The sequence below is a fragment of the Nicotiana tabacum genome, chromosome 6 (genome assembly GCF_000715075.1).
Source record: "Nicotiana tabacum cultivar K326 chromosome 6, ASM71507v2, whole genome shotgun sequence".
Taxonomy (NCBI): Eukaryota; Viridiplantae; Streptophyta; class Magnoliopsida; order Solanales; family Solanaceae; genus Nicotiana; species Nicotiana tabacum.
Genome location: NC_134085.1, coordinates 174,742,289 through 174,764,223, shown reverse-complemented (window position 1 = coordinate 174,764,223; position 21,935 = coordinate 174,742,289). Strand labels below are relative to the sequence as shown.

The 21,935-nt window shown below is 38.3% G+C and overlaps 2 protein-coding genes across 2 annotated transcripts in view; both read left to right on the top strand.

Moving 5' to 3' along the window:
- The first annotated feature begins 2,598 nt into the window (after positions 1-2,598).
- LOC107830942 (protein NUCLEAR FUSION DEFECTIVE 4-like) lies at positions 2,599-6,091 on the top strand. Its single transcript, XM_075255980.1, has 2 exons — positions 2,599-3,115; positions 4,813-6,091. Exons 1-2 carry the CDS (start codon positions 2,645-2,647, stop codon positions 5,971-5,973), a joined length of 1,632 nt encoding a protein of 543 aa, XP_075112081.1. The 5' UTR covers positions 2,599-2,644; the 3' UTR covers positions 5,974-6,091.
- Positions 6,092-7,444: 1,353 nt separating this feature from the next.
- LOC142182196 (uncharacterized) overlaps positions 7,445-21,935 on the top strand; it is a 36,487-nt gene continuing 21,996 nt past the window's right edge. The window contains exons 1-5 of the mRNA XM_075256239.1: positions 7,445-7,850; positions 8,060-8,172; positions 8,289-8,472; positions 8,527-8,609; positions 8,791-8,868. Coding sequence (XP_075112340.1) covers positions 7,445-7,850; positions 8,060-8,172; positions 8,289-8,472; positions 8,527-8,609; positions 8,791-8,868 — 864 coding nt within the window. The remainder of the gene's footprint in view (positions 7,851-8,059; positions 8,173-8,288; positions 8,473-8,526; positions 8,610-8,790; positions 8,869-21,935) is intronic.

Here is a 21,935-nt window from a genome sequence, read left to right as displayed (position 1 = left end):
GTGTAGGAAGTCACGTGCTCGTTTGGATCGATCGTCTCGTTGTACTTAGGAATCTCGGGCATGCAGAACTTCTTAGGAATTGGCTTTGGAGCGACATTTGGAGGAAAAGGTTTCTAAACAAACTTCTTGGAATCCATGCCCCTTAATATCGGTAGTGTTCCTGGGATTTGATCAACCCTAGAATTGTAGGTTTTCACTTTCTTGTCATTTGCTTCGATTTTCTTCTCATATGATTCTATATATTTCGTTAGTTCTTCGAGCATCTTCATGATCTGAGGTTGGTCCCTAACTCATTTTCATTTCACCTCTCTGGGGTCGGTTCATTTCTGTGGAAGAGTTCCCGGGATGGTTCAGGCTCAATCATGCTCGACGCGTGGCTCTAGTTCTCGAGTTGGGCTATCGTTACCTGTTGAGCCTGTAACATTTCAAAGATTACCTGCAAGTTGATCCCACCATCTTCCCCGTCGTGCATGCTTTCTGAAACCGATCGTACATATCTGTGGATACTATTCTTAGGATCGGTGTGCAAATTTGTAATGATGGCCACATGCGAACTAATGTCGATCGGTTCTGCAGCTGGGACTCCGCCGAGGTCGGCTGGGGGACCTCGTTTCTGGGTGCCACGCTGTCGTTTTCATTATGGTGGTCGGTTTCAGCATCTACGTTAGAGGGGCTGACTAGGGGTTCGACATTTTAGATTTTGGCCTAGAATTAGAGACGCTTCAAAGAACAAGTGTAAAATAGGGTGTGTTATAAAAGTTTGTATCAAATAGACACTCACGGTGGATGCCAAACTATTTACCCTCAAAATCGGATAACAATTAAATTTGTAAGTAGTTTTAAGGATACGTGGCTTAATTCGGCACAAAGCAATTGATGAATTAAATAATGAATAAAGAAAGACATAAATAATTCAAACCACGCGAGTGAGATAGTTCCAGTCCTAGTGAAATAATTGACCTCGATCCCGATCCACTACGACCAATGATAATGAAAAGGAAGATAGCTAATAGAAAAGAAAATAATAATATATTGCCTTGAAATGCGAGTTACAATGTGTTTTACAAGTAATCGGACTCCTTTTATATAGTAGGGGAGTCTTACATTAGGTATAACTCTATAAAAGTAAAAATCCCCTTATTAATTAATTTCCGATATCTTATCGATATGTGCCGAGATCTCCACTGTGATATTCAATCGGTCACGGATATCACAGCCTTCTGTTGACTGAGCTTGACTACCTGACTACGTCCTCCGAAGTTAATTAAAGCTAGGACCGATCCCGAATTACAACCCCGATATCCTTGAGGGTGGGTGTTATGCTTCGGACTCCAAATTCATCAGACCTCTACCTCGGTCTCGGCCCCCTGCTATCATATCTCGAGCTTGGCTTGTCATGTGGGAGACCGGGGTTACTACGAGACCGATTTCGCCTGTACACAATTGTACAACCATAAGAGAAGAATGTGGTACAAGTTCATACCTTAAAAAATATGTTTAGTTCTCCAAATTTCCAAAAAAAAAAACAGAAAAATAGAAAAAAAAATTAGGCTCAACCAGCCCGTAGAACTCTTAAACATATTGTGATATTGTCCGTTTTGGGCCAAACTCGCACGGTTTTTTCCAAGGCCTCACACCATTAAGAGATTCTTACACCTTATATGTAGATTTTAAATCTTTTCAACTACCAATATGGGACTTTGTTCACACACCCAATAATCTTCCCCTTGAACTAAGTTCCGCAGGACTCACTACCACGATCCACGGGTTTTTCCCTCTAACTAAGTTTCACATGGCCCAAAATCAATATACCTTATAGTAAAAGATCCATATATCTTATATGTATGGTCCCAATCCTTCCAGCTATCAATGTGGGACTTTCTTCGCATACTAAATAATTGTTAGGTGTTTGTCCTGATTTTCTTGCCATATTTGGTTCTCCTATTTCTTAAAGGGAGGGCACCATATTTATCATAATTAAATTTTCTTTTTACAAGAAGGAAAATATAATTCTGTCATATTTGGCTAGTTCCTTTTTTTGGAGGAAAAGATTTTGGACTTCTAAAAATTGAGCATCTGTCATTCTCATTTGGTAACATTCACAATGTAGTCATAATGGGTTTGAAAGTTTTGTTTAGGAGAAGAATTTCGGGACAAGTATTAGCTGGCCAGTGGTGTTTGACTCTTTGTGAGTTTATTCTTTTTTTTATATAGTGGATTGCTTATAGAGCCTATAAACGTATGTCAATTGACCGAACCATGTTAAATGTTTGTGTCTCTTTTAGTATATTTCTCTTTTATTATCTGATTTATCGTCGTTAAATATTTGGGTTGTTAGCTTCCGCATGAACTTGATTATTTCGATATATTTTAAAACTCACTTTAGTGGAAAAAGCAGATAATACGATTAATTTAAAGATTTGTCGTAAACATTGTAGAATACAAATATACGTGGCAATAAAATATCCATAATCCACCTCCAAATTACTTATGGGACCCAAATAGCCAATTGCTTTTCCGAAAGAAAGACCCAAAAAACAAATTTATCAATAATAAAAAAAATAAAAAGAATAAGATGCGTCATATTAATTCTTTATATTTATCATGACAGCTACACTCTACTCCGAGACACAGAACATTTGCTATGGAGAGTAGCAAATGGCTAGCAGCAGTGGCTAGCATATGGATCCAGTGCAGCAGCGGTGCATCATACACCTTCGGTATCTACTCCCCTGTGCTCAAGTCCACCCAAGCTTACGATCAATCCACTCTCGACACCGTCTCTGTTTTCAAAGATATCGGCGCTAACGCCGGAATTCTCTCCGGCCTCCTTTATACAGCTGTCGCCGCCAATCCCACGGCCAACCGAGGCCGTTTCTCATTTCTGCACGGTGGGCCATGGATTGTCCATCTGGCTGGGGCTGTCCAGTGCTTTGCCGGTTACTTCTTTATGTGGCTCGCCGTCACCGGAATCATACACAGGCCGCCTGTGGCTGTTATGTCCCTGTTCATGTTCATCGCTGCTCATGCTCAGACTTTTCTTAATACTGCTAATGTCGTTGCTGCCGTTCAAAACTTCCCGGACCACAGTGGTACTATTGTTGGTATCATGAAGGTATGTTACGAATTACATAATTTTCAATTACTTAGATGAGTGATTTTCTACTTTTGTTAATACTAGTATTCATTTGCGTGGTGGATTTAGAAAATTGTGCTCCAATTATTTAATTTTTATCCTGCCCTTTATTCATGTTCAACGCTATTGGACTATGATGATTATTGTTAGCGTGCTTGTAAATATAGTACTAGCTCTTTAGCTATAGCGTTTTATCCATGGGTCACGTTTTGGGGATTGATAAGCCGTGAAGTATTCTCTTGTTGGAGTTGCTTCGCGTTTGGGTATTGATGAGAATAAAGTTTTTTTTTTTTTTGGTGACATATGATCTGACAGCTGAAAAATATAAATTTTGTACGTAACTCTATCTTTCACCCTGATTGCCAAACGACAGAAGTCTAAACAGACCGTTTAAACATTTCTCATGGTTTGAAAAATTTAGGCTTTTAACTGTGAATACGTCTGATGTATATTTGCAGCTTTCCTGGCTAAGTGCATCTTTGAAAATGTTTTTCTTAACTGGGTTTAATTCCTTGACAACAACTTTATTTGAAGGCGGCTGGGAAAAAAACTGAAAAGGCTTGTATAACTAAATGATATATAACCTGATTGATTTCTAGTTCGATGTAGTTGTCCTGTTAAAGCTTCACTAATTGTGGAGTTGTTGTTGGATATTTCATGAGTATCCTTTACTGTTGATAAAGAAGTCTAAGTGGGAAATATCTTAAAGTATTGATTTTGGGTTTAAGATATTAAATTTAACTATTGATTTTGGGTTTAAGATATTAAATTTAACTATGTAGATCTAGCACCACAGCAATTGTCAGATTTCTGCAAAAAAATGGGTTTTATACACTATTCCCTGAAAATCCTGCAAGAGGCGTGCTAGCAGCTGGCCTTAGTCTACCTAATACTCCATATGTTTATTAATTTGCCAAGAACAAATATTCTTCAGGATAAATGACACTTAAAATATTCTACCTGTAATGTGACTAAAATAGCTTTTCCTCACTAGCTTTTCTAAGCTTAATAACAAGGACCCTTCCTAGTTCAAAGGAACATCATATGCCATCGGAAATGAACAAGAAGAATCCACAAAAATTGAAAAATAAAGAATAAAAAGATTAGCCAATATTAATCAGTTTTACAGCTGTTATGACTTCCTCCGTTTCAATTTAAAATGATGTAGTTTGATTTAGCACAAACTTTTGTAACATGTAGTCTTAAAAGCTTAAGGGACAAAAGCTATATGGGGCCATGATAGTTGTGTGGTTATAAAAGCTTCTCATTAAGGGTAAAGTGGGTAAAATGAAAAGTTTAAAGTTAAATTGTTTCTAAATACAGAAATGTGTCATTCTTTTTTAAACGGATAAGGAAAGTATGTCATTTAAATTGAAACGGGGGGAGTATTTATTTACATGCTCCATTTGTTTTTTCTTTTCTTTTACTTGTCGATTAGTAGTTAGACCTGCAAGAGAAGCTAGTATTTTCAATTATTGACCAATTATGAGAAAATCGCAATCTGTTATACCTAGGAGTTTTTACACTAATTTGTCTTCGTGATTAATCAGATATATTTAGTGGAGTCTGAAGAGCTGCATCATATTTCCTTTATGTTTTTTTTAATCGTGATTTTTTTAAAAAGAAACTACTCTCGTGTAATTACTGCTAATGCATCTTGTTGTGTGCTAAGCCAGGGTTTTCTTGGCTTGAGTGGAGCAATTCTAATACAGGTGTATCAAACCTTATCCAATGGCCACCCAAGCTCTCTAATATTGATGCTTGCATTACTGCCAACCATAGTTACTCTGATGCTCATGTTTTTGGTGAGAGTCCATCAGACACCTTCAAGAAATGAGGAGAAACATTTGCATGGCTTCTTGTTACTTTCTTTAGTTATTGCTGCATATCTTCTGATCTTAAGAATTTTGGAGAATGTCTTTGTCTTCTCACAATGGGCAACGATTATTACATTTTTGGTTCTCCTTGCTCTACTCTGTTCTCCTATTAGTGTTGCAGTCAAGGCCCAAAGGGTTGATCAAGAGAGGCTGCCGCCATCAATCACATCTTCTAGTTCTTTATTGATAGATGAACCTGAATTGGAGAGTCCTAATAAATTGGATGTTGGGTATCTTAGGGATTATGATGAAGTGCCTACAGATACAGTGCAGCGTAAGGCTAGCTCTATCTTGCAGCCTGATGAACAAAAAAATTTGTGGCAAGCCATGTGCACCATAGACTTTTGGTTTCTATTTGTTGCTATGATATGTGGGATGGGATCAGGACTAGCCACAATAAATAACATTAGCCAGATTGGGGAATCACTTGGTTATACAACATTGGCGAGAAGTACATTAGTTTCTTTCTGGAGTATATGGAATTTTCTTGGCCGTCTTGGAGCTGGATATGTATCAGATATATTCCTACTCAGGAGAGGGTGGCCAAGGCCATTATTCATGGTCTTTACTCTAGCAGCAATGACTGTTGGCCATGTAATTATCGCTTCAGGTTTTTCCGGAAATCTGTATGTGGGTTCACTGCTAGTAGGCATTTGCTATGGCTCGCAGTGGTCGTTGATGCCTACCATAACTAAAGAGATATTTGGCGTGGTCCATATGGGTACAATTTTCAACACAATTTCCATAGCTAGTCCTGTGGGATCTTATATACTATCTGTCAGAGTAATTGGCTATATTTATGACAAAGAGGCATCAGGAGAAGGAAACTCGTGCTTTGGCACTCACTGCTTCATGTTATCTTATTTCATATTAGCATCTGTAAGTCTTTTTGGAGATTTAGTTGCCTTGACATTGTTTTATAGGACGAGAAGGTTCTATTCTCGTGTGCTGTTATGTTGATCGCAAGTGCAAGACATTGAAAGCAGCTTTTTCTTCCTATTTGCTCGCATAAATGCTGGCCAAGATTTCTGTATTTTTTTGTCAATTCTTGCGGAGTGCACTGGCTATTTTGTCTCCATTAAATTTTCTGTTGCCAGAAATTGGAGTGGAGTGGGAAACAGGGAAAACTGTGGGAAGGAGACTGTAGATATTGTGAATATTGTGAGTTATTGGGGGTTCATATGTTGGTTTGTTGCCTTTTTGTGCTTTTAAAGGACTTGAAAAGAAAGAAAAAACGGAGTTTATACATGTACTTTGGCATTTTTTAGAGCAACAATTGAGAAAATGCCATCTCAAACTTGCAATGGTGTCGAGGAAGATTTACCGCTGCATGTAGGGGCCTTTAAAGAATCATCTCTATAAATCTATACTAGAAAGACAATGATGGGATTATTCTACTCAATAGGTATAGGAGATTAGCAACTACATTCTGAGAAAAATATTGTAGCAATTAACAAATTCTTAAATCACGAAGAAGGTGGCCTTGACATAACTGGTAAAGTTGTTGTCATGTGACCAGGAGGTCACGGGTTCGAGCTGTGAAAACAGCCTCTTGCAGAAATGCAGGGTAAGGTTGCGTCCTATAGACCTTTGTTATCCGATCCTTTCTCGAACCCCGCACATAGCAGGAGCTTACTGCACGGGGCTGCCTTTTTTTTTTAATCAGGAAGAACGAAATGGAAATATCCAACTGGAATTCAGGAATAAATCGAACTTCACAACATGGAAAAGAAATACAAACGGTCAAAATAGGTTCAGAATGAGGTGACAAACTCTTCTATAGATGTAACTCTCACTTTCTAGGATTGCCTCCTCGGAGTTTCGGACTACTAGAAACGCCTCTTTGTAGGGTATTTCATGTTTGATTAGTTTTCTCTCCCATGAGGCCTTAACGAAGTTCAAAAAGTTATTTCCAAGTAATAAGCACATATACCTCATTTTTTATACTAGTAATCTCGCAACAAATATTCTTGAAATAATGGTTGAGAATTAAACTATGATTCTAATACAAAAGAGGTTGCTTTAGTGATAAGTTCCTTCTACCTTCATTATTAGATTGATATTCGTGTTAGCTATCATAAAAGATAAAAAAAACATTGTTATTCCTTTGAGAAGGTGAGATAGAATAGCAGGTTTTGAGGTGTAAAAATATGAATTTTCTATACAAAAAGTATTGAAGTCATGTGTCTCACGTGGCCTTTGTAATAAGTCGGTCAGTTAAGTTTGTTAGAGGCTACAGTGTGTAAATGTACAGTGTTGTACATTGAAGACAAAATGTTGAATCAGATTTTCATTTCCTCAATTTTGATTCTCTCTATTCTTAGCTTCTAGATTCTTCTAATATGGTATCAGAGCAACGATTAGGGCTCTGAATCTGCTTCTTCTTCTTCAACCAGCTAGTTCGCCATTGTTAAAACTAGAGTTGTCCGCTATGGGAGACACCTCAACACCTCAAATTGACCATCGTCATCCGCTCTACCTTCAACCATCCGATACACCTGGAGCAATTCTAATAGATATCAAGCTAACAGGCCTAGAAAATTACGGATTATGGAGTAGATCGACGCGTTTGGCTTTATTGGGAAAGAACAAGCTAGGTTTTATAGAAGGAACATGTGTGAAGAGCTTATACAAAGGAGAATTAGCAGATCTGTGGGAGCAATGTAATGCTGTAGTTCTCTCGTGGATTGGGAGATGTGTGTCGCAGGAGTTGTTGTCGAGCATCGTCTATGCGTCAAATGCAGTGAAGGTCTGGGCTGAGTTCAAGGAAAGGTTTGGAAAATCTAATTTGACTAGATTCTATTACCTATGGACTCAAATTGGAACCCTAACTCAAGGTACTGATTCTGTTACCACATACTTTACTAAAATGAAAGATTTATGGGATGAACAATAATTTAATACCAGGTAAAAGATGTAATTGTAAGGAATTAAAACTATTTTTTGAAATATTTTATCAGCAATGTCTGGTACAATTTCTAGTAGGATTAAATGAGACTTATGCTCACGTTCACAGTTAAATTTTATTAAAAATCTGTGTTATTAGTAAATGAAGCATATGCCTTAGTGATACAAGAAGAAAGCCAAAGGGCTCTTGGTGTATTGGACATGAATAAGGAGCCATTGACCATGTTAGCTGGCAGGGGACAAATGATTAAAGTAAAAGGTTTAGTGTAGTCTGTGAACACTGTGGGTATTAGGGGCATCAAAAGGAGAATTATTACAGAATTGTGGGATATCCACCTGATTTCAAGAGCAAAAGAAAGCCAATGTAGGAGAAGGGTACTGGTGGATTCAAGACCTATGCTAATAATGCAACAGTTGAAGGAAATAATTCTGTTGAAGGGCACAGTTTTACTGAGAGCCAGTCTCAAGGCCACTATTTTATAGAGGAGTATATGCAGTTTGTAGACTTGCTGAACAAATCCTCAGCTCGTGATTGCAAAGTCAACATGGCAGGTATTGTTTCCATGCTATCGAGTAATTGTCTTTGAGAATTGATCATTGACTCAGGAGCCTCTCATCATATCACAACCTGCAAGGAGAAACTAGTTGATATCAATAAGCTAGGAGGTCAGGAAGGTAGAAAAATACAGGTACCAACTAGAAACAAGTCACAAATAACAGATATAGGAAGTGAAATAATCCTAGTGGGACAGAGAACAAAAAAATATTCTACATGTGCCAGACTTCAATTTCAACCTACTTTCAGTATCAAAACTGACCAAAGAAATTGTTTGCACTATTAATTTTTTTCCTGACTTATGTCTTTCACAGAGTCTTTCTAGTGGCAAGTTGATGGGGATTGGTAGAGAAACAAATGGTCTTTATATCCTTAGAGAAGCAATAAAACTAGTAGCAGCAACAACAATAATAAAAAAAGGAAACTATAATACAAGATTATGATATTCAAGGTTAGGACATCCCTCAATCAAAGCAATGCAGCACATTCTCATTTTGAAAGGTTTAGCAGATGAGCATGCTCAACAGGAGTGTCAAATATGTCCAATGTTAAAGCAACACAGGACAACATTCCCAAACAGCATAAGTAAAACAGATTGTAGTTTCGAGCTTGTACACCTAGATGTTTGGGGCCCTTATAAGCAGGTTACATATGATAGAAAATATTACTTTGTCACAATTATTGATGACTATAGTAGATATACATAGGTATGTTTGATACAGTCTAAATGTGAAGTGATAGTTGTGTTGACTAAATTCTTTTCAATGATAATGTCATGCCCCGAGCCTGGGGGGCGAAACCGGCACCTAGTGCCTCACCTATCCTTGCGTACCTCTTGCGACTAAGAGACTCTGAATATGTAATGTCATACTTTAGACATGGACCACAATACAAAATAATGTGCGATGCAAAATATAAAACTGGATAAAGACTAACGCTGACTAAATGTCAACATAAAGCTGGGTCGGCAGGGCCGTCATAATTACTGCAATTGACAAGCCAACAAAATATACGTACAGGGGCCTACAAGCCCAACATACTGTACTAACTGACAAGATATGTCTACAAGCCTCTATTGATAGATGTATTGTGATCAGAACAGGGCCCCGACCTACCTATAACCTATCTATATACATACACAAGATGTACACAAAACTTCTAGACCTAGCAACTCCGATGGACGGGGAGCTTACCGATAAATCTAAACTCGGGCAACACCTACTGAGGAGATCTACCTACCTATCTGTCTGTCTGAACCTGTACGCATGAAGTGCAGCGCCCTAGAAAGGGATGTCAGTACGAAATAATGTATCGAGTATGTAAGTCAATATACTGAAAGCTGAAACTGAACTGATAATATAATAACTGAAAACAGCTGGGGGTCAAAGATAATCTGAAGATATGCTTATCTGCTGATACTGACTCTATCCTCTCTATATAATAAGTAAAATAGTTGTCTGGCCTTATTTCTCTCTCTCTCTCTCTCTCTCTCTCTCTCTCTCTCTATATATATATATATATATATATATATATATATATATATATATATATATATATATATATATATATATACTCTATCGTAGTAGGCTCGCTCATAGGCGCTCGATCATACTAGGCTCTGTATCTCGGCCAACTAGGCTCGCTCATAGGCGCTCGACCACAGTAGGATCGGTATATAACTTACCATCTGATCAGAGGTTGCCCAATAGGGGACTGCCCATCGATTATAGCTCGATGGTAATGAAAATACTGTATATATAATCTCTCTGCTCTCTTCACTGGAATAAGGAAATACTCAAATGAATATGAAGTCCCGATAAGGAGAATATATTATTTATTTTCGAGTCAAGCTATTTCGAGCGAATGGATTCTCTGTAGCTATAACTTGTGATATGCTCATGTCAAACACGGTGCAATGAAGACACTAAAATTTTAATATGTGACAATTTGAAATCATAATATAGTCTTTTGAGTTTTGACCAACAAAATGCTCCAGCAGGAAGCATTAAATGAAAATTATTTAAATTGCACATAATAGATATTTTTGTAAAGGTGAATTATCATGATTACGAGAGACCTTTTTCTCCCTTTTTCACTTACAAGACTAGGAAAATATACGTAAAATTTCAGGATATGAATTTTTCTTTATGCATCGTTATCAAACTCGTATAATGATAAGATCATGCCAAAATGAAGGAAGGGCTTAGCCTTAACATACCTGGGGTAGGGAAAAATTCGTAATATTCTTGAAAAAGGTTGCACCGTACTCCTTTAGAACCGCAAAATTTATACGCAGTCAAGCTTCCAATAATTATCGTTGGAATTTGGTTGAAAGATGATAAGTTTTGGTTAATACGTTCTGGTTGTAATTTTTTGGTTGAAGACGTTCTGGTTGTATGTTTTGGCTGAATGTTTACTAATGTTGGATTTTTTGGTTGAAAGAATGAAAGGAAATATTATAGTCTTTAGTCCATATTTAGAATAGAGTGAATGGACATTATGCCAGCTAACAAGAATGAACCTTAGTCATTTCTTTAGCTAGCTGCCACATTTTTTCTGGGGTTGTGTAATCTCATAATTTAGTTATTAATTAGGTAATATCCCGTTATTCGATGATTAACCAATTACCCGCACAATTAAGAATTATCTCAAATTATTTAAAATTCTACTTATTTTTAATACACTTTATACATCATACTACCGTGGTCATATGGTACCTTGTATGGTACTAGTCCATAAATATCGGGTATTATCGTTCGACCCGTAGTTTATCCCAAATCGGCAACCTTCAACGAAACTCATTTTATTTAATTCGTATACCCTTTATCCTTCATGGCACTTATTTATTGATTGTTTTAAATGGCGTAAATATGCTAACCTCAAGATAATCTCATTCTCGAGTTTATGTCAATTAACTGAAGACGAAACTTTAAGTATGAAAAATGTGAGATGTAACATCCTTCCGTCCTAAGAAACATTCGTCCTCGAATGACTATTCTTAGATACTTTGGGAAAATTTTTGTCGGAGTCTCTTCTGTATACTAGACAAAACCTAATGCGCATAACCAGAAAACATACTATATGTGCCATACTTTGCCTCACATAACTGTGTATTATAAATTCAGAAAGTCAAAAATAAGAGCTTAGTGGAGAACCAACAGGCCTGAATAGAGCTGTGCTGAGGTATCCCATCTCGAGCCATATTTCTAGTTTGAAATAAATGGGGGTATTTAGACTTCATTTCTTCCTCCGTTTCCCACATCATCTCTTCCACATTCTCGATTCTCCATAAAACCTTCACGGAGGCTACCTCCTTATTCCGTAGCTTGCAGATTTATCGGTCTAGGATGGCAACCGAAATTTCCTTGTATGACAAGTCCTCTGTAATCTGTACATCATCCGTGGGTACCACTCGGTTAGGATCGCCAATGCACTTTCGTAATATAGATACGTGGAAAACCGGATGGCCAGAGTCCAATTTCGAGGGCAATTCTAACTCATAAGCTATTTGGCCCACTCTCCGAATGATCTTATATGGCCCAATATATCGTGGGCTAAGTTTGTCTTTCTTGCCAAACCTAATCACACCCTTCACACCTTTAAGAATACCCAGTCATCAACCCCGAACTCTAAATCTCGTCGCCGCACATCATAATATGACTTCTGATGACTCTGAGGTATCAACAGTCACTCCCGGATAAGCTTTACTTTTTCTATGGCCTACTGAACTAGGTCTGGCCCATGTAACCCAGATTCTCCAACATCAAACCACCCTATATGAGATCTGCACCTGCGCCCATACAAAGCCTCGTACGGATCCATCTGGATACTGGAGTGATAACTATTATTATATGCAAACTTGATAAGAGGTAGATGTTCATCCCAACTTCTTTTAAAATCCAGCACACATGCTCATAACATATCCTCGAGCGTCTGAATCGTGTGCTCGACCTGTCCATCAGTTTTGGATGAAAAGTTGTGCTGAGATTCACTTAAGTCCCTAGACCTTTCTTAAATGACCTCCAAAAATGTGCTGTAAACTAGGCCCCACGGTTAGATATAATAGATATTGGTACTCTGTGTAGTCGCACTATCTCTTAATATATAATTTTGCATAATCTTCTGCTGTATATGTAGATCTGACCGGTAGGAAGTGAGCTGATTTCGTGACCCTACCGACTATCACCTATATGGAATCGAACTTACGATAAAAACGAGGTAAACCCGTGATAAAGTCCATATTTATCGCCTCCCATTTCCATGTCGAGATCTCTATAGTCTGCATTAGCCCTCCGGGCTTCTAGTGCTCTATCTTCACCTATTGGAAACTAGGGCATTGAGTGACATACTCAACAATGTTCCTCTTCATATTGTTCTACCAATACACATCCTTATTGTCATGATACATCTTCGTCGACCCAGGGTGAATGGAGTACCAAGAATAATGTGCCTCTAACATAATCCTATCTCGTAGCCCTGCTACATCTGGAACACACAAATGACCCCTATATCTGAGAACCCCATATCCCTTGAGTTCTAATAACGAGTTCTTCTGTTGTGGAACTCGCTCTCTCAACTCGACCAACTCTGGGTCCTCGTACTCCCTCTCCTTTACTTCAGCTATGAGAGATGATTTTGTAGTATTTTGGAGTACAATTCTTCAATTGCCAGAGTCTACTAAACGAACCCCCAAACAAACCAATTGATGAATCTCTCTAGTTAATTGTCTTTTCTCAGCCTCTACATGTGCTAGGCTACTCATAGTCGGTGACTTAAGGCATCTGCTACAACATTAGCTTTCCCTGGATGGTAGAGAATGTTAACATCATAATCTTTTAATAACTCAAGCCATCACCTCTGTCACAAATTCAACTCTTTTTGCTTGAAGATATATTGCAGGCTTTTATGATCTGTGAATATATCAACATGAACACCATATAAATAATGCCACCATATCTTAAGTGCATGGACAACCACAACTAATTCGAGGTCGTGGGTCGGATAATTCCGCTCATGCTTCCTTAATTGCCTTGAAGCATATGCAATTACTTTCCCGTATTGCATCAAGACACATCCTAACCCGAAACCTGAGGCATCACAATACATGGCATAACCATCTGGACCCTCCGGAAGTGCTAATACTGGAACTGAGGTCAACATGTTATTAAGCTCTTAGAAACTCTACTCACAGACCTCTGTCTACTGAAACTTAGTCGCTTTTTGGGTCAACTTCGTTAATGGTGCTGAAAGAGAAAAAAACCCTCTACGAACCTTCGGTAGTATCCTGCTAAGCCTAGAAAGCTACGAATCTCTGTCGCAGTGGTAGGTCTAGGATAGGATTTCACAGCCTCAATCTTCTTAGCGTCTACCTTTATACCTCCATCGGATACAATGTGTTCCACTAATGATACAGACTTCAACCAGAACTCACATTTAGAAAGCTTATCATACAATTTATTATCACAAAGGGTTTGGAGTACTGCTCGTAGGTGGTCCGCATGCTCATCCTCTGAACATGAATAAACCAGAATATCATCAATAAAAACTATCACGAACAGATCTAAATATGGCCGAAATAGGCTATTCATCAAGTCCATAAATATGGCAGGCACATTCGTCAACCCGAAGGACACAAGGAACTCGAAGTGGCCATATCGGGTCCAGAAGGCTGTCTTGGGAATCTCTTTCTCCCGAACTCTAACCTAATGGTACCCCGACCTCAAATCTATCTTTGAAAAGCATCTAGCTCCCTGTAACTAATCAAACAAGTTGTCTATCCTTGGAAGTGGATACTTATTCTTAGTAGTCACCTTGTTCAGTTGCCTATAATCGATACATATCCTTAGTGAGCCGTCTTTCTTCCATACAAACAATATCGGTGCACCCCAAGGTGAGGTACTGTGTATGATAAAACCTTTCTCCAGTAAATCTTTTAACTACTCCTTTAACTCCTTTAATTCGGCAGGTGCCATTCTATACGGAGGGATGGATATTGGTTGCGTTCCCGGAAGCAAATCGATGCCAAAATCAATCTCTCGCTTTGGAGGAATACCTGGAAGTTCATCTGGAAATATATTCGCGTACTCCCTTACTACTGGAATAGATTGAAGTGTAGATATTTTTGCATTTGCATCTTGAACTCGCATAATATTATAAATGCACCCTTTTGCGATCATTTTCCTCGCCTTCAGATAGGAAATAAACCTACCTCTGGGTATCGCTGTATTACCTACCTATTCAAGGACTGGCTCACTCGGAAAATGAAATCTGGCTATCTTTGCTCGACAATCAACTATGGCATAACAAGCTGCCAACCGGTCCATGCTCATGATATCATCAAAATACATCTCTAGCTCAATTAGGTCGGCTGAGGTCTGACGACCACAAACTGTCACCATACAATCTCGTTAAACCCGTTTAGCGATAATTGATTCTCCAACCGGTGTAGATACTACAAAAGGATCGCTTAGTATTACAGGAACTACACCAAATTTCCTCGCGACAAATGGGATAATACATGATAAAGTAGATCTTGGGTCTATCAAGGCATAAACATCGTGAAAACAAATGGTCAACATACCTGTCACAACGTCTGGTGAGGACTTTTGGTCATGTCGACCTGCTAGCGCATAGATACGATTCTAGTTACCACCTAAACTGGACCCTCTACCTCTGCCTCGACCTCTACTAGCCGAAGAGTGAGACTCGCGCCCTAAATGATTCACAAACATAGTTGATCCTGTTGCTGAATTCGTTGGTTGCACTATACCCCTAGAATCTCTATTTGGGCAATCTCACATCATATGCCCTGGATGTCCACATGTATAACAAGCATCAGAATCGGCTCGGTATTGGTCCAAGTGTCCTCTACCACAAATGGCACGCCACGGCAAAAATGGCCATGTCTCCCCGAACCTCACTGCCGATGCAAACCCGACGTCTGGGAGCTCTCACCTGGTCCTGACTGAGTGTAACAATCATACCTGTAACTCTATAGCTGAGATGGCGGAGGTCTAGGTGGCCGTTTGAAGTACTAGGGCCTGTAACTACACTGAGACTGCTCCTAAGACCTGGCAAATCTTATCCTCTTACACTGCCTTGAGTTAGTCCTCTTCGCACCCTGCTATCGATGCCTACCCCTTTCTATATTCTGAGAAAATTCCTGAATTTGGGAGATATCCATACTATCCTGTAATGCAGTGGTGGCACGTGCCTCGATCAACTCTGAGGCCAAACCTGCTATAAACCTGTGGATCCTGTCCCGCATAGTAGCAACTATGGATGGTGCATATCTGGCCAATAAGTCAAAACGGAGACTATACTCCCGAACACTCATATTGCCCTACTTGAGGGCTAAAAACTGATCGAGTCAGGCCTGTCAGATCTCCCGCGGTAAGTACTGGTCAAGAAAGGCATCTAAAAAATTCTCCCAAATAGCTGGAGGTGCATCACGTCCCCTGGATATTTCCCATACCTCATACCAAAGGATGGGTATATCTCAGAGTCGAAAAGTTGCTAACTCAACTGCCTCTTTCTCTGTGGCATGGATAACCAGAAAGATCCTATGAAACTAATCTATGAAATCCTGCGGGTCCTCCCTCTGATCTGTCCCCGTGAACTCTGGGGACTCAAAGCAATAAACTCTCGGACCCTTGAACTCCCAGATCTCCCGGAAGGTCCTGCACTAGCGGATGCCCTAGCCTATTGTTAGTTAGCTACCAACTGTGCCAACAAGTGCACCGCACGCCTTAAGTTCTGATCTGATGGAAGCGGAGGGGGAACTGGATGTGCGATCTCCCTAGGAATCTCCTCAGGTGGCGGAGGAGCCTGTAATTGCTAGGTAGGGGTCTCTTCCTGGGCCTCCGATTGGGCCCCAGCTACTGGGGGTACCCTGCTAGTCCCCTCACCTACTGTTGTCTCTCTCCTCTAACTAGCTGTAGTCTTCCTAGTTATCATCATTTGTGCATGCAAACGTCAACACATAAGTTTAACTCAAATTTCCTATAACTCAGTTCTACAGCACGATTTAGATTTGAAAGAAGGGTAAGCAACTCCTAAATGTCATGTAGTCCCCTGCTTATATAATGTGGTGCACCTACACATCTATAAACAAGACCCTACTAGACACGACTTGTAGACTCCTTAGGATAGAACTGCTCAGATACCACTTTTGTCACGCCCCGAGCCTGGGAGCGAGACCGGCACCTAGTGTCTCACCTATCCTTGCGTACCTCTTGCGACTAAGAGACTTTGAACATGTAATGTCATACTTTGGCCATGGGCCACATTAAAAAATAATGTGCGATGCAAAATATAAAACTGGATAGAGACTAACGCTGACTAAATGTCAACATAAAGCTGGGCCGGCAGGGCTGTCATAACTACTACAACTGACAAGCCAACAAAATATACGTACAGGGCCTACAAGCCCAACATACTGCACTAAATAATAGGATATGTCTACAAGCCTCTATTGATAGATGTACTGTAATCGAACTAGGGCCCGGCCTATCCATAACCTATCTAAAAATATGCACAAGATGTACACCAAACTGCTAGACCCGGCAACTCCGAAAAATGGGAACTTACCGATAAAGCTAAACTCGGGAAACACCTACTGAGGACGTCTACCCGTCTGTCTGTCTGAACCTATACACATGAAATGTAGCGCTCCCAGAAAGGGACGTCAGTACAAAATAATGTACCTAGCATGTAAGACAATATATTGAAAGCTGAAACTGAACTGATAATATAATAACTGAAAACAACTGGGGGTCAAAGATAATCTGAAGATATGCTCACCTGCTGATATTGACTCTATCCTCTCAATATAATAAGTAAAATAGCTGTCCGGCCTTATAAGTCTCGATAAATATATATAACTGCTCTGCCATAGTAGGCTCGCTCATAGGCGCTCGGCCATACTAGACTCTGTATCTCAACCAACTAGACTCGCTCATAGGTGCTCGACCACAGTAGGATCGGTATATAACTTACCATCTGATCAGAGGTTGCCCAATAAGGGGTCTACTCATCGATTATAACTCGATGGAAATAAAAATACTGTATATATAAACTCTCTACTCTCTTCACTGGAAGAAGGAAATACTCAATTGAATATGAAGTCCCAATAAGGAAAATACATCATTTATTTTTGAGTCAAGCTATTTCGAGCGAATGGATTCTCTGTAGCTATAGCTTATGATATGCTCATGTCAAAGACGGTGCAATGAAAGCACTGAAATTTTAATATGTGACAATTTGAAATCATAATATAGTCTTTTGAGTTTTGACCAACAAAATGCTCCAGCAGGAAGCATTAAATGAAAATTATTTAAATTGCACATAATAGATATTTTTGTAAAGGTGAATTATCATGATTACGAGAGACCTTTTTCTCCTTTTTCACTTACAAGACTAGGAAAATATACGTAAAATTCTCGGATATGAATTATTCTTTATGCCTCGTTATTAAACTCGTGTAATGACGAGATCATGCCAAAATGAAGGAAGGGCTTAGCCTTAACATACCTGGAGTAGAAAAAAATCTGTATAATATTCTTGGAAAAGATTACACCGTACTCCTTTAGAACCGCAAAATTTGTACGCAGTTAAGCTTCCAATAATTATCATTGGAATTTGGTTGAAAGATGATAAGTTTTGGTTGTAATTTTTTGGTTGAATACGTTCTGATGGTATGTTTTGGTTAAAAGCTAACTAATGTTGGATTTTTTGGTTGAAAGAATGAAAGGAAATATTATAGTCTTTAGTCCATATTTAGAATGGAGTGAATGGACATTATGCCACCTAACAAGAATGACCCTTAGTCATTTCTTTAGCTAGCTACCACATTTTTTTTGGGATTGTGTAATCTCATAATTTAGTTATTAATTAAATAATATCCCGCTATTCGGTAATTAACTAATTACACTCATAATTAAGAATTGTCTCAAATTACTTAAAATTATACTTATTTTAAATACACTTTATACATTATACTACCGTGGTCATATGATACATTGTATGGTACTAGTCCATAAATATCGGATATTATCGCTTGTGAGCACGTGATTTTTGCCTCATACAAATTACTCCAAAATAACTCCCGAAATTTTTCTTTAATTATGTGTTATTTTTAGGAAATATTGTACGGATTTCCTGTTTATATGTGTGTGTGTAATTTTATTAATGCATTTAAAAATACAAAAAATATATAATGTAATATGTGTTGCATGTGTATTTAGGATTTAACTTTTCAATTTAGGAATTAACAGGTTTGTTTTACAAAAAAGTAAATCACTAAAAAAAAATATGTAATTGTTGTAATTTTTGCCAGTTAAATTTGCCCTAATGTGATTTCATTGTTTCTTTGATTTGCGTGTTAATTATTGTAAGTATTAATTAATATTTGTAGTTGTATTTAGATTTTACAATTAATTAGGAATTATATTTAAATCAGAAAATTAAAGAAGAAAAAGGAAAAGAATTCAAAAAATAATAATAAAGAAAAGAATCGGACTGGGCCTGTTTTAAGCCCAAGAAATTGCACTTCCTACCCAGCCCAAATCTGTCAACCCAAAGGCAACCAAACGACGTCGCATTGGCATTTTCCATCTGGACCGTTGATCAAATAGATCCGACGGTCTAGTTCAGATCTTTAATTAAACCAAACGACGTCGTATGATTAAATTTAATCGGGGCCGTTCATTGATTTTCGATCTGATGGTTCCAGGTCAGTCCTCTATACCCGACCCACCTGCATCTGAGACCGACCCAATCCCCACTAAAACCAAAATGGCACCGTTTAGTTAAATGAATTGATCCCGACCGTAGATCTTACCTAATCCAACGGACGAGATCAGACCACCCCTCCCTTATATAAGTTAAATTCATACCCCAGCCCCCTAACCAAACACCCTCCCTCCCTCTCCTGTTCATCATCGTCCCTAAGACGATGTCCCCAAACCCTAGCCGCCCTAGCTTCCCCTCGCCTAAAACCCGGCGGCAACTACGCTGCCGGTCACCAAACCAACACCCTAAGACCACCTGACCATCCTCTATCCAAATCTGGTAACCACTGAGCTCGAATCTTCCTGGAGTTTCTCGAATCTTCATTTGAAGATTCGAGCCAAACTCAGATCCAAACCAACCAATCCCTAATTAACACCATAGCACCCCCTAACCGCCCTCGTTACAGATCTGTTAGTTGTTCACCTCGAATCACCCTACATCGTCTCGAATCTTCAATCGAAGATTTGAGCTAACTTAAACCTACCCCAATGCACCCCAAACCCACACCAGTCACTCTCCTAACCTCACTCGTAACCAAACCAAACTTGGTTTGGTTCGAATCTGAACAGAAACGGTTGAGCCCTAAATCAGACCTTCAAGAACCCTAAAATCCCAAATTTTGGAATCTGCCCAAATTGAATAGAAGGTTGGGGTCTAATCGACCTTAATCGAAGTATTTTCAGTTGAGAATACTTTGACTAAGGTCTGTTTGATTTCAAAATGTCCGAATCAGAGTTTCAAAGACTGGGTCCGTATTGATTATGTTATTATGAGGTATTTTCATTCTTTCCTTCGTGTTTGTTTTCATTATTTACGTATCTGTTTATTTACTATGTTGATTTTGGTTGTTGTTAAGTCACACTGATTCTATTTATTTTCAAAGGACCTTTTATTTGGTCCAATTTTGTCTGTTATTTATAGTCGTCTTAACTGTATGTGTTATAAATTGTGAAATCGAGTCCTAAATTGTGTCGCTTACTTAATTCCCTGTTAGTCTATAAATTCGTCAATAACACTGTTTGATAGTTGCTTTGTTACTAATTTTTTTAAGTGTCAATTGCAATGTGCAGTCGATTAATAAGTGGTGTCGACTAATTAGTTTCCGTTAAATCCTTGATTCTGGCAATAATCCTGAAATTATTTGAATTGCTTGTTTTCATTGTTTGCTGATCAATGTCAGCTATAATATGCAATCGTTTGATTAAGCTTGATTGATTAGTCTGTCTGTATAGACTGAATCATTCAACATTCTGTTTGGTTTTAATTCTGATTGTTAATTACCTGATTAGTTAAAATTCTATAAATATTTTTCTAAATTGGAAATCTAATGTCTTTCTGCATTAAAACCTTAGGATTTGGTTATAGCTGTTCAATCACAAATTAGTGTCGATAATTAAGTTTGAACAGATTGTAAAATCTGTTTTGTATTAGATTCTGATTTTGTATTAGGGGCAGTATTTTGAGATTTTTCAGAAGTAGTTAAGGGTTAGTTTGGGGAAAATAAACTACATGAATACTTGTTTAAGGGCTGCTGAATATTCAAACCTGTTAGTGGACTGATTTGAGACATTCCTAAGTGGGTTTGTGGGAAGATAATAGACAACTAATGGTAGGGTTCAATAATGTGTTTGTTTAAAGAATACTGGGAAACAAAAAACGATTGGGGGGGCTGAAATTAAGGAAAAAGGTGTCCTTAGTGGTTTGATTAATTGAAAATTCAAACTTAGTGTTATTTGAGTGGGAAATTTCTGATTTTAAAAGGGGAAAAGGGGTCCGGGCAGCATGCTGGAAAAAAAGGGAGTTTAATTATATAAAGAGGGGGTGTTGGGAATACACAAATAGAGAAGGGAGACAGGAAGGAAGGACACACAGAGAATACACACAGAAAAAAAACCAGAAAGAGAAAAATCAGAAAAGCAAAAACAGAATTTTACATTAGAAGTTAGTGTTAAGGCTGATTTTGGAGATTGAGAGTTTCAGTTTGCCTTTCCTAAGTTTTAAAAATCAGAAATACTGTTTCCTTGCATCTGTCCGGGTTTGTTTGGTGATATTGTTTGGTTTGAATCTGAAATTTCCTAAGATTTCTGCTACTGTGCGTCTGGTTTTCATGGGTCTTGCTGGTTTGTTCAAATCTGCTGAATTGATTGGCATTTTTCTGCTGTTGGGTTTCTGTTGCTGCTATTGCTGAAATATTACCTCTTTTACCCTCATTTCCAGGTATATATCTGTAGACTCATGTCATGAAAAGCTTCAATATTGCAAATAAATGAAGTTTGGAATTGCAATTATGTCCTCTACTCATTTAAATCTATTAGTTAAGTTTCAGTTTTTTTAGTTAGCTAATGTAGTATTATACTTGACATGGGAGCTATTAGCCAACTGGCCTTTTGAAGTAGTATAAACTCTGCGGTAATCTTATTTATTCTGAAGTTTAGTGGTAACATTTATTTTCGAATTGTCAAGATAGGGAACATGGCAGAAAGCTGACCATTAATTAAATTTTGTAATCTTGTTGGCAAAGTATAGGATAGTATGGAAATATCAAGAAACCACATTACTAGTATATCTCGTCAAGCATCCGATTTTTGTTTAAAGCTAGATGATGTAAGTTGTTTCTTGTTCGTATATGGCATGATAACGGTTATGTATATAACCATAGGTGAGAGGT

Coding starts and splice junctions, on each gene's coding strand:
- LOC107830942 (XM_075255980.1), top strand. CDS start 2,645: ATGGAGAGTAGCAAATGGCTAGCAGCAGTGGCTAGCATATGGATCCAG. Junction 3,116..4,812: donor CTATTGTTGGTATCATGAAG/GTATGTTACGAA, acceptor GTGCTAAGCCAG/GGTTTTCTTGGCTTGAGTGG.